At 33.3% G+C, this 12,679-nt stretch overlaps 1 protein-coding gene across 2 annotated transcripts in view; it reads left to right on the forward strand.

Moving 5' to 3' along the window:
- LOC125679387 (uncharacterized) overlaps positions 1 to 12,679 on the forward strand; it is a 45,994-nt gene that overhangs the window by 7,465 nt on the left and 25,850 nt on the right. The window contains exons 9-13 of one of the 2 annotated variants that reach the window (XM_048918587.2): positions 221 to 340; positions 465 to 527; positions 768 to 905; positions 6,579 to 6,704; positions 10,901 to 11,011. In XM_048918587.2, coding sequence (XP_048774544.2) covers positions 221 to 340; positions 465 to 527; positions 768 to 905; positions 6,579 to 6,704; positions 10,901 to 11,011 — 558 coding nt within the window. The remainder of the gene's footprint in view (positions 1 to 220; positions 341 to 464; positions 528 to 767; positions 906 to 6,578; positions 6,705 to 10,900; positions 11,012 to 12,679) is intronic. The other variant, XM_056155713.1, reaches the window with a different exon arrangement.

Here is a 12,679-nt window from a genome sequence, read left to right on the forward strand (position 1 = left end):
AAGCAAGGCTTTTATGATATACAGTTCCTTCTGAAAGGTGGTAAGAAAGAATGGAATTGGATGCAATTTCCACAGGAATAGAACTAAAAGTTTATATATTGATATGAGTTTATACGAAAAAAAACCCAACTTTCTTTCAAGTCTTATAGTATTTATAATGACCTGAAAAATTATGGATTTTTTTTTTATCTTCATGTGTATAAACTACCTTTAATATTAGATGTAGATAATGGGTTGTGGAAGAGAAGATCTTGGTATGAAGAGGAAGCAAAGAACATGATGCAGAAAACACAGGAAGACCTGAAGCAAATTGAAGAACTCTCCTTGAATACATCTGATGGTGAGATCTGTAACTTTTTCAGTGAATTTTTTGATACACAAAACTTATATTTATTTCATCCCAATTTTTCAAAAAAATTAAATCGTATCATTTCTATTTGAAATAATGTTAAATGTTACAACAGGGCAGAAGAAAGGGTCATATAAAACGCTTTTACAATCCATTGAGGATAAACCAGGAAAAAAAGGTGAGATGAACTGTTATTTTTAAGGGTTTCTAAAATATCAGACTTTAGAGGAAATTGAAATTGGATTGCTTATCAATTCCATTTAATTGGAATTGATTGTTTTTCAAAGAGCATCAAACATACTCACGACCTCTAAATAATAAAAGGAACCAGTAAAATGTTTCATACCGGTATGTCTAAAGTGTCAAATGCAAATATTCATTGGAAAGGAATATTGTGATTTCTATTTTACTTTTTCAGAGGAGAATAAGAGGGTGGTTAAGAAGGTTTTTGGAAGAAAGAGATCTCGTTATGAGGAGAAAACAGAGATGATGAAGAGGAAGACAGAGGAGGATGAGGAGTTCATAGGAAATCTTAAAACCATGTTCAAACGCCCAAGTAAGGTTCATAGGAAATCTGAAAACCATGTTCAAACGCCCAAGTAAGGTTCATAGGAAATCTGAAAACATGTTCAAATGCCCAAGTAAGGTTCATTAAAGGTTTGTAGGAAATCTGAAAACCATGTTCAAACGCCCAAGTAAGGTTCATTAAAGGTTTATAGGAAATCTGAAAACCATGTTCAAACACCCAAGTAAGGTTCATTAAAGGTTTATAGGAAATCTGAAAACTATGTTCAAATGCCCAAGTAAGGTTCATAGGAAATCAGAAAACCATGTTCAAACGCCCAAGTAAGGTCCATAGGAAATCTGAAAACCATGTTCAAATGCCCAAGTAAGGTTCATTAAAGGTTTGTAGGAAATCTGAAAACCATGTTCAAACGCCCAAGTAAGGTTCATTAAAGGTTTATAGGAAATCTGAAAACCATGTTCAAACGCCCAAGTAAGGTTCATTAAAGGTTTATAGGAAATCTGAAAACCATGTTCAAATGCCCAAGTAAGGTTCATAGGAAATCTGAAAACCATGTTCAAATGCCCAAGTAAGGTTCATAGGAAATCTGAAAACCATGTTCAAATGCCCAAGTAAGGTTCATTAAAGGTTTGTAGGAAATCTGAAAACCATGTTCAAACGCCCAAGTAAGGTTCATTAAAGGTTTATAGGAAATCTGAAAACCATGTTCAAACGCCCAAGTAAGGTTCATTAAAGGTTTATAGGAAATCTGAAAACCATGTTCAAATGCCCAAGTAAGGTTCAATAAAGGTTTATAGGAAATCTGAAAACCATGTTCAAATGCCCAAGTAAGGTTCATAGGAAATCTGAAAACCATGTTCAAACGCCCAAGTAAGGTTCATTAAAGGTTTGTTGGAAATCTGAAAACCATGTTCAAATGCCCAAGTAAGGTTCATTAAAGGTTTATAGGAAATCTGAAAACCATGTTCAAACGCCCAAGTAAGGTTCATTAAAGGTTTATAGGAAATCTGAAAACCATGTTCAAACGCCCAAGTAAGGTTCATAGGAAATCTGAAAACCGTGTTCAAATGCCCAAGTAAGGTTCATACGAAATCAGAAAACCATGTTCAAACGCCCAAGTAAGGTTCATAGGAAATCTGAAAACCATGTTCAAACGCCCAAGTAAGGTTCATAGGAAATCTGAAAACCATGTTCAAATGCCCAAGTAAGGTTCATAGGAAATCTGAAAACCCTGTTCAAAAGCCCAAGTAAGGTTCATAGGAAATCTGAAAACCATGTTCAAAAGCCCAAGTAAGGTTTCATCAAAATTGTGAAAATTGAGTTTAAATTAAGGTTCAGAAAGAATTTATAAAAAGTCAGAGAAACCTATTCACCAACTACTTTCTCTGTATTGTTCCAAAAAAGTTATAAGAATTCTTTCAAAAACCCTTTCAAATGGCAAAATAAGATTGAAGAATAGTTCTTTAGAAATCTGATAAAATTCCATGTAAGCTTCAGAAAAATTAAAATGTTTACAAAGTGCTAAAGTAAACATGTACGTTGTGCATGTATGTATTTACAAAAACCTCTAGAAATTTCTAGTGTTAGATTTAGTTTTATCCAATGCTAGTACAATGCTTTGTTAACATAAGATTCATTGCAGGCTTACTTAGCGTTTTAAAGTACTATAGATTCCTAAACATATGTGGGGAATATATTATCACGTAATGTTGTGAGAGTTATCACTTGCAAAAATAAAATTGCTCGCTTTTGATTTTCTGTTGCTAAATTACATGTAAGCACTTTTGATTAACAGACGATGTGCAAATTCATGTTCACACAATTTGACGTATACAAATCATTTCGCCATATTAAGTTAGGAATCTACAGTATATAGAATGGTCACATGGATTGGAGTGAACATTTCATGTCAGTACCCTAACATTGAGCTCATACTTGACACAAATTGTCATGACTAGACTATGATTATGACCTGTATGTATGTGATTTGGACATGACCAACAACATTACAGTAATTGACAGGCCAAAATTCTCCTCTGCCCTGTTACTTTGTTTTTGCATGTAGCTAATAGTTAAAAATTTAACAAAGGTTGATGTATGACCAGATTTTGTGTAAGTTTGATAGATAAACGCAAAGATTTTCAAAGTGCAACTGAAGTTGATAATCATGAAAACAATAATATATTAAACTAGTAATCCTAATTGTTCGCGAACAATTAGAAGGCTTTCCACCTACCATGATTTAAAAAAAAGATATTTAAGAATATTTAAGATGATGTTAGAAACTCAAAAAGACCTTGAAAATAAAAATAATAATTTTCACGATGACCTTGACATTTGACCTCATTTTGAAGGTCAAAGGTCATTGGTCTTCATGCAAGTGATCCCATGTCTCTATCTATATTAATGTAAAAGCTATAAGCTTAAAAAATGTTAGTCAAGACATTCAAGGGCAATAACTGTGTTTAGGGGTTTTCGGTTCCTTTCGGTTAGCTTCTCAATGCTAAAAATACTATGAAAGACCTTGAAAATGAAATAACAATAATTTTGATGATGACCTTGACCTCATTTTGAAGGTCAAAGGTCATCGGTCTCAATGCAAGTGGTCCCACGTCTCTATCTATATTAATATAAAAGTTATAGGCTTAGATAATGATATTCGAGACTGTCCGGGCAATAACTATGCTTAAGGGTTTTCGTATCCGTTTAATTAATTTTTCTTTGCAAGAGGGTATTACTGTGAATTCATTAGCGAAGGTTTCGTGTCTCTATGACTTTACGTTAAGTAGGAGTAGCGATAACAAGGTTTTCAACACGAGTCTCCGAAATTCGTAGAAGGGTCAAAGTTCAAAGTTATAATGCGTACTATCAAAACCAATCAAGAAGTCAATACTTACCCATTTAATATTTCAACGCTATCTTAAGCAGGAAAGAGAGTATAAAAAGCGCTATTTTTCCTCTTTTCTGATGACCTTGACCTTGACTTAATTTTCAAGGTCAACGATCCTATTCCAGTTGGTCCCATGTCTCTACGACAAACCGTTCTCAAGTTCGACATGTTTTATGAATAAATCGCAAAACATAAAGAGGTATTAACTCCCTTTAGGGGACACCGAATCCCTTCATTTGAAATTTTTCGCTTCTACTAATTACCCTCTATGCTTTAGAAAAGGTTTCATCCTCCTATCATTTATGGTTAAAAAGTAGAAGCGCTAACAATGATTTCTGCGAAAGATCCAATAACTCCGTAAGGGGTCAAAGTTCAATTACACAGGGTGAAATGTATTCGTTTCTCAAGAAGTACTATATGATGGTCTATAAAGTTTTTCGATAAGTCTTAAGACAAAATTTTTTTTTGACGGCAGGAAAATAATAAACAGAACAATATCAATAGGACTTTCCACAGAAAAGTGGAAAGCCCTAATAATTAACAAGGAAAATAGAGAAAACAAAGCTTAAAGTGAACTAAAATTATACAATCATGATGACAGTTGCATATACAAAAGAGGCATAAAAATGTTCATCATTAAACATGTCTCAACACAGCAAATTCAAGCTTTCATCTCCTGACACGAAACAAAGCTTCAAGCGATTGCCGATTATAGAGAAAAACAGACAGTACGTTTTATAACATTTAAAACATTGTTGAATTATATATTTTTTTGTAGCGTTAAATGATTTTCTTTTTAAATTCATCTTTTTCGTTTCTTATGTGATAGGTTCTTTAACTACAACGCAATAGCTACATCCCATTCAATCTTTGGTCGATATCATAAGCACGAGATCTATGTGATTATTATATTTCAGATACAAATTGTATGTGTATATACAATGGAATCTTTATGGAAAAAAGAAATGGAATTGGTATTTAGCTCACCTGAACCGAAGGTTCAAGTGAGCTTTTCTGATCACATTTAGTCCGTCGTCCGTCTGTCTGTCTGTAAACTTTTCACATTTTCAACTTCTTCTCCAGAACCATTGGGCCAATTTCAACCAAACTTGGCCAAAAGCATCCTTAGGTGAAGGGCTTTCAAGTTTGTACAAATGAAGGGCCATGCCCCTTTCAAAGGGGAGATAATCACAAAAATGCAAAAATAGGGTGGGGTCATTGAAAAATCTTCTTCTCTAGAACCACTGGGCCAGAAGAGCTGAAATTTATCTGAAGGCTTCCTGACATATTGCAGATTCAAGTTTGTTCAAATCATGGCCCCGGGGGTAGGATGGGGCCACAAGGGGGGATCAATGTTTTACATACAAATATATAGGAAAAATATTTAAAAATCTTCTTCTCAAGAACCACTGAGCCAGAAAAGCTGATTTTTACCTGAAAACTTTCTGACATAGTGCAGATTCAAGTTTTTTCAAATCATGGGCCCTGGGGGTTGGATGGGGCCACAATAGGGGATCAAAGTTTTACATACAAATATAGGAAAATCTTCTCAAGAACCACTGAGCCAGAAAAGCTGATTTTTACATGAAAACTTTCTGACATAGTGCAGATTCAAGTTTGTTCAAATCATGGCCCCCGGGGGTAGGATGGGGCCACAAGGGGGATCAAAGTTTTACATACAAATATATAGTTAAAATCTTCTCAATAACCACTGAGTCAGAAAAGCTGACATTTACAAGAAAACTTTCTGACATAGTGCAGATTCAAGTTTGTTCAAATCATGGCCCCCGGGGGGTAGGATGGGGCCACAAGTGGGGGGGAGGGTCAAAGTTTTACATACAAATATAGGGAAAATCTTTAAAAATCTTCTCTCAAGAACCATTGGGCCAAAGAAGTTGACATTTACATGAAAGCTTTCTGACGTAGTGTAGATTCAAGTTTGCAAAAATTGTGGCCTCCAGGGGTAGTTGGGGCCATAATAGGGACTAAGGTTTTACATGCAAATATATATGGAAAGTCTTCAGATATGGGCCATGGTGACTCAGATGAGCGATGTGGCCCATGGGCCTCTTGTTTTTAATTACTACAATAACTTTAATTGATTTATTACTGGGATAAAAATAACAGACGACAAAGTGATGATTATTTAGGGTGCAAATGTTATGCATCAAATGAACATCTAGTAATAGAAACATAGGGGAAGTCACTTAAAGAAAATTAGATGACAAGTTTGGATATCTCAAACCCCTGGATATCTCGGAAGTTTTTTTTAAGGTTCTCGGACTTCGAGATACAGATATTTTACTTTATTATACCTCAGAATGTTTTTGCTATATAAATCTTACGTGAATAAAATTGCTATTTCTTCTGGATAACACTAACCGTGAAATAGTTTCTGAACTATCTGCCCTTGGGAAATAGTCTCGAAACTATTTATTGACTGCTATATTTTCCTGCATTTTCTTTTCTGTGACGTCAAAGTCTGATAACTGTAATTAGTTTACCACTCGGATCACCTCGGTCGATTCCATCTAATGCCGAATGTTAGTTTACTTCACTTTGGTATGTCTAACACAAGTAAAGTCTACTTTGGTATAATAAAACACCTATTTACTGGCTATGAGGACAATAGCAAGTTTATTGTCCTCATCGACAACAACTATTTCCCTCGGCTGCACCTCAGGAAATAGTTGCTGTCTTGGGGGACAATAAACTTGCTATTGTCCTCATAGCCAGTAAATAGGTGTATAGTATATGCACATGCAAGATTTTATTTTTAAAAAAGTTATATTGCATTTTCATTTCTGTGACAGATTCCTCAGAACATTCCAATCAAAGTACTGAAAGTACATCATCTTCAGCAACTTCCCCTGATACTGGGCCTGCTAAAAAACCTGAAAGATCAGCTTTGGTTTCAACATCATTGTTAACATTGACTGGTAATTAACTGCTAATTCATGTGTAACATCTTTGTGAATGTGTACTAGTAATATAGTATGCAACACCTTTATCAACATCTAGTTATTAACTAGTAATATAACATGCAACATCTTGATTATTTACTAGTAATATAACATGCAACATCTTGATTATTTATTTACTAGTAATATAATATGTAACATCTTTGTGTTGATAACATTAACTGATTTATTAAGTTGTGTATGAGGGATGATCAAAGAGTTTGTGGACTGACATGATAAAATCAATATTATACAAGATAAGGATTTGAATTTTGCACAGTTCCAATCAGGCCATTATACACAATTATTGACTTTGATTGGTGATTAATAATATAAAAAAAATACCAACTATTCAAATATCTGTGCTTTGCATACCCAGTGCGACCTCAAATTACGCATGGTAACCTAAGGTAAAGTGCACAAAAATCTAAAAAAAAAATTCAAAATTTTCAGGAAAAGAGATACTTACAACATCATAGAATTGTTCTATGATTTCATAAAGGTTGATGTCATTGTTAGCATTTTTACAGTAATTTGTCTTAAATGGTGTTTGAAATTAATGAATGGAATAAAATGATGCTGGAGAATAAAGTGTATTTCCAGAATATTACACAGTTTTGTGAACTCGTGAAATTGTCAGCGGAAACCTTGAATATGTTATAGCACACAGAGAAAGAAAAAACTGTGTCCATGTCTATAGTGTTCAAGTGACAGAAGTGGTTCAGGGACGGTCGGGACTTGTATAGATGACCCACACCTGTGATGAACAAAAAAATAGCATATGTCTTGTGAAGGACATAATTGACCCAATAGATTGTGTGATTTTGCCCTTTTACCTAAGGTTAGAAGGAAAAGAATTTAGTGATCTAAGCAATCTTTTATTAGCAGTAAATGATGCCATTTCATCTTATAACTCAGAATGGTAAATCTGTGTTTAGTATGTGGTTAACCGACTCCAGAGATCTATCCAAAAAAATGGGGAATATTTTGAAAACTGTAGAAATGTTCATGATGTTACTGACATCAAAAGTTAAACAACAGGCTGCGCTGGGTCACTTTACCTTTGATTTTTGTAAGAGGTCCTTTTGTATTATTTTTCAGAATATAATGTTGGAATTTTGTATACTTGTCAAACTTATGTATAAATATTGTCGAAATAAAATTCATCAAATTTGAAAATGAGGGAAAAATTCTATCGTGTCAGTTCACAAAAGTTTTGATCAGCCCGTGTAATTTGATATTTTTACCAATAAGTCATACAGAGTGCAAGGTCTTTTAAAGCCTGCATTGTAAATGCCTGGTTCCTACTTTAACCCAATGTGACAATATGCTTACATATCTCAATGATTTTGACATCGTATCTGTCTATATATCTAAATGATTATGACATCACATCTGTCTATATATCTAAATGATTATGACATCACATCTGTATATATATCTAAATGATTATGATATCACATCAGTCTATATATCTATATGATTATGACATCACATCTGTATATATATCTAAATGATTATGACATCACATCTGTATATATATCTAAATGATTATGACATCACATCTGTATATATATATATATATACAGTGGAGCCTCGTTAATCCGGACACTTTGGTTCCCAGCAAAATCGTCCGGGTAAATGAGGCGTCCGGTCACATGAATCGCATATTTTCTATCTTTACATAAGTTACCAATATGCTTATTTTATTGATGCGTAGTGAATTAAACACATTCTATCATTGGATTTAACCATTTGTATTAGGAAATAAATTATGATAATGTTAACATTTACATGCATTTCAAAGCACTAAAATTGAAATATACGTGTGCAGTGTATTTGCTTATGCTTACATTGTACATGTATATTAACACTACAAATAAATATACAAAACTGTGTATCGCATGCACTAAAACGAATAATAAAGCACTATATGTAACTATAGATAAATAAATCATTAGTAACTAACATAATCATTTACACTTCAAACATTTCATCACACTTTTACTTCTTAAAGAGGCGGGCCATTTCCATCTGTCACGATTCACGGGTTCGGCGGTTTGTTAAAACAATCTTCATCGTCCAAAGTTGATTTAAGAATTTCGTGTTTATCATGTTAGTTGACAACATTCTTTAACCAAAATTCCATCTGCCAGAATTTATATTTCTTATTCTATAATTATCCAAGCCAATATCGGGAGAACAAAATCGTAATATTAAGACCTACTACTACTTTGATCTAGCCACGTGCACCTATTATTTTCATGAGGCGATAATAACGGAACAAAACACGGGTGAAACCAACATTACGGGTATATACAAAATTTAATTGTCATTTTCCTTAAAATGGAAATTTTCTTACTTCTACCGAAAGTTTAGAAATTCGAAAGCAATAAAGCTTTACAACATCGTAACAAGAATCAATCGTATAAACTACAGATTTATTTTACAAAATTCAACATTACATGCAATACAGATCTTATGTGCAAAAATTGACAATGCAATGTGTCGATCAGTGCGTGCTATTTAACTGACATATCATCACACATCACCTAATTAAAGGGAGGTGTTGACAGGGTGCAGGTAATCGCTTCAATTAGACAGTTTCGCTTGTTTTCTTTATAATTTACGCCTTCCTAAAATTGATCGACACAGACCTTCCGGATTAACAGTACCATTTTCAATGCATTTTAATGTTTTGTTGTAAAAAATGACCGTCCGGATCCGGAACGCGAATTTCCGGATTAGTGATGCAAAATAACGTAAAAAAAATTCCGTTCGCTAGAAAAATTGTCCGGAAGGTGAAGTGTCCGGATTAATGGCATCCGGATTACCGAGGCTCCACTGTATCTTAATGATTGTAAATCACATCTGTATACATGTACATATCTCAATTTATTTTTTATTTTATTTTATTTTTTATTTAAACAGTATTTTATTTTGAATAACATAATAAGCATTAGGCAGCTGGCAATGCCTATATAAGCCTTCTCCTTTAAGGTGCAAGGTAATAATACACACAAGAAATTACAATATACATGTAGATATGAAGTAAAAGGATAATAAGTCATTCCTAATATAATGATTATATAAGTATTATGAATTCTTGATATGAATAATAGGCTAACAAAATAGAAATGTGGGGTGGTTAATGGGATCTAAATGACATACGAAAGAAAAAAAAATGTAATAAAATAAAAATAGTGAAAGAAAAACGAATAAGTACAACAGGAGAGAAAAAACAAAATGAGAGTAACGACTCAACAGGATAAGAATATCTGAATGATTGTGACTTCACATATGGCTAATGAAGATGCTGTATACATATCTGAATAATTGTGGCATCTGTATACAAATAATAGCGGGTGTGAACACTTCATCACATCTGTATACAAATAATAGTGGGTGTGAACACTTCATCCCATCTGTATACAAATAATAGTGGGTGTGAACACTTCATCGCATCTGTATACAAATAATAGTGGGTGTGAACACTTCATCACATCTGTATACAAATAATAGTGGGTGTGAACACTTCATCGCTTCTGTATACAAATAATAGTGGGTGTGAACACTTCATCACATCTGTATACAAATAATAGTGGGTGTGAACACTTCATCACATCTGTATACAAATAATAGTGGGTGTGAACACTTCATCACATCTGTATACAAATAATAGTGGGTGTGAACACTTCATCTATTTCCAAATATGTATTAACAAGGGTGCTCTTCTAGAATTAGAAGTGCAGAGAATTGAAAAAATTTGTAATAAAAAGGTTATTGACTGAATATTGGAAAATTTATAAGCCCACCCTTGGTTGTTGCATGGAAGCAGAATTCACTAGCTCGATCTGCTCTACTTCACAATGATTTTGGGTGAGCTTATTTCCTGATAGTCAGTCAATAACATACAGCATTATTGTCAACATGTAAATTACTGACCATGTTTTTATGACATCATGGTTAACTAAATTTAAATTACACATGTATGTAACATTTTCAATACTAATGAATTCCATACAACATATATTTTGAACATTGATTGGTAAATGTACACATATATACATGTACAAAAACTCTCATAAAGCATTTGTCTAGCAAACTTTGGTGAACTCCTTATGATTTTTTTAATTCATCAAAGTATGTTGTACTTGTACAATACATTTTCACAGAGTTGTCTGAACTGAATGAGAAAAGAAAACTATTGAACAGAAAACCAATACCTATAGAGGATGACAAATGGAAAGAACTGAACAAGAAAAGCCGGGAGGAACTAGAACAAGGTACCCACACTGTTTAGATAAGTAAACAGTGAAGAGTTTGTCTGAGAAATAAACATCATGTCTAGATTTTCCAAATTGTTCCTAATATTATTTACTCCATTTTTATTATACGCCCGTCTTAAGACGGGCCGTATTATGTTATGGCCTTCATGTCCGTCCGTCTGTTCGTCCGTCCGTCTGTTAGCTTTTTCGTGTCCGGCTCATAACTTAAATACTATAAGGCCTAGAATAATCAAACTTTGTCAGTTGATACATCTTGGGTAGAAGGTGTGTCGCACATTAAAACCAGGTCGCTGTGACTTTTAATTAAGAAGATATGGCCAAATATGGTAAAACCCTGTCCGGCTCATAACTTGAAAACTATTTGATCTAGAATCATGAAACTTGGTCATCTTATGCATCTTAGGTAGAAGGTGTGTCGCACTGTACTTTAAGGTCACTGTGACATTTAGTTGAAGTTATTTTTTTAAAAAAGTATGTTATAATTGGTACAATCCCTACTCATATAAGAGTTTTGTAGAAAACCTCATTCAAAAATGTTACATCAAGAAAACACATATTTTTTTTATGATATACTGTACAGCTTTTTTTTAGCCTATGTAATGTTTCCTTTGTTTCTAACAATAACATGAGAAATTCCACTTGTCCCATGGGAGTAGCATGCAAAGGGCATTTTGACAAGACTAATTAATGAGTTTTGTGTAGAGCATCTCTGATCAACATGATCAAGCAGGTGTTATCTTTATCTCTAGGGAATTGGGCAGAGAGATCTTAGCCTCTTAATTGCAGATATACCAGAAATTATTTGTGAAAGTGAATTTGTTTGTTGTGGTTAGTCTTTATTTTCAAAATTAATTTGACATTGTACTATATAATTTTTAATTTTTTTTCTCAGCAACCTATATGCAGAGTATCATTTCTCACTAAGACAACAAATGGTTGCAATATGTATAAAGGCCTATTTTAATGATTAGTATTTTGATGTTTTGTTATGGCTGTGGCATTGTTCAGAAAAAAGATATACAATGAACAAAGCTGCAGATTGGGCATTTGTGTAAATCTGAACAGATGAAATAGTATTGCAATAACCATATTAAAAAATGTTAATTCAAGAAACTACACATTCTTCATTATATACACTGTACTATACAGCAGTATATAACAAACAAATTATTTCTTTTGTGTCAGTAACAAGAGAAATTTCCCTTGTCCCATGGGTGTAATTATCAAGCAATTCAGGAGGCATTTTGCTAACAGAAAAATTGCATTCTGTCAAATTACAGATTAATTAATGAGTTTAGAAGATTTCTGTTACAGCAATCTGATCAAGGAGGTGCTATCTATATCTCTTGCAATCGGGAATTAGGCAGAGGAATCTGGCCTTCTAATTGATCTGTCAAATTTTAGAACAGTTCTAATTGGTAGCCATTACTTTGAAAGTTAATTTGGTATAAAGTTTAAGAATTAATATGATATTGTAAAAAATATATTTTTATTTTATATCTCAACAACAAGGTGCAGATTGTCATGTCTCACTAAGATGACAGTTTTACAGTCTAAGAATAAACATAATGACTAATGTTTGATGTTTTATTACGCTGTGCATTGTTCTTCATTCCTTAAAATACAATGAGCAAAGCTGCAGATGTGCATTTCTCAAGTCTAACA

Source organism: Ostrea edulis, chromosome 2 (assembly GCF_947568905.1).
Source record: "Ostrea edulis chromosome 2, xbOstEdul1.1, whole genome shotgun sequence".
Lineage (NCBI taxonomy): Eukaryota > Metazoa > Mollusca > Bivalvia > Ostreida > Ostreidae > Ostrea > Ostrea edulis.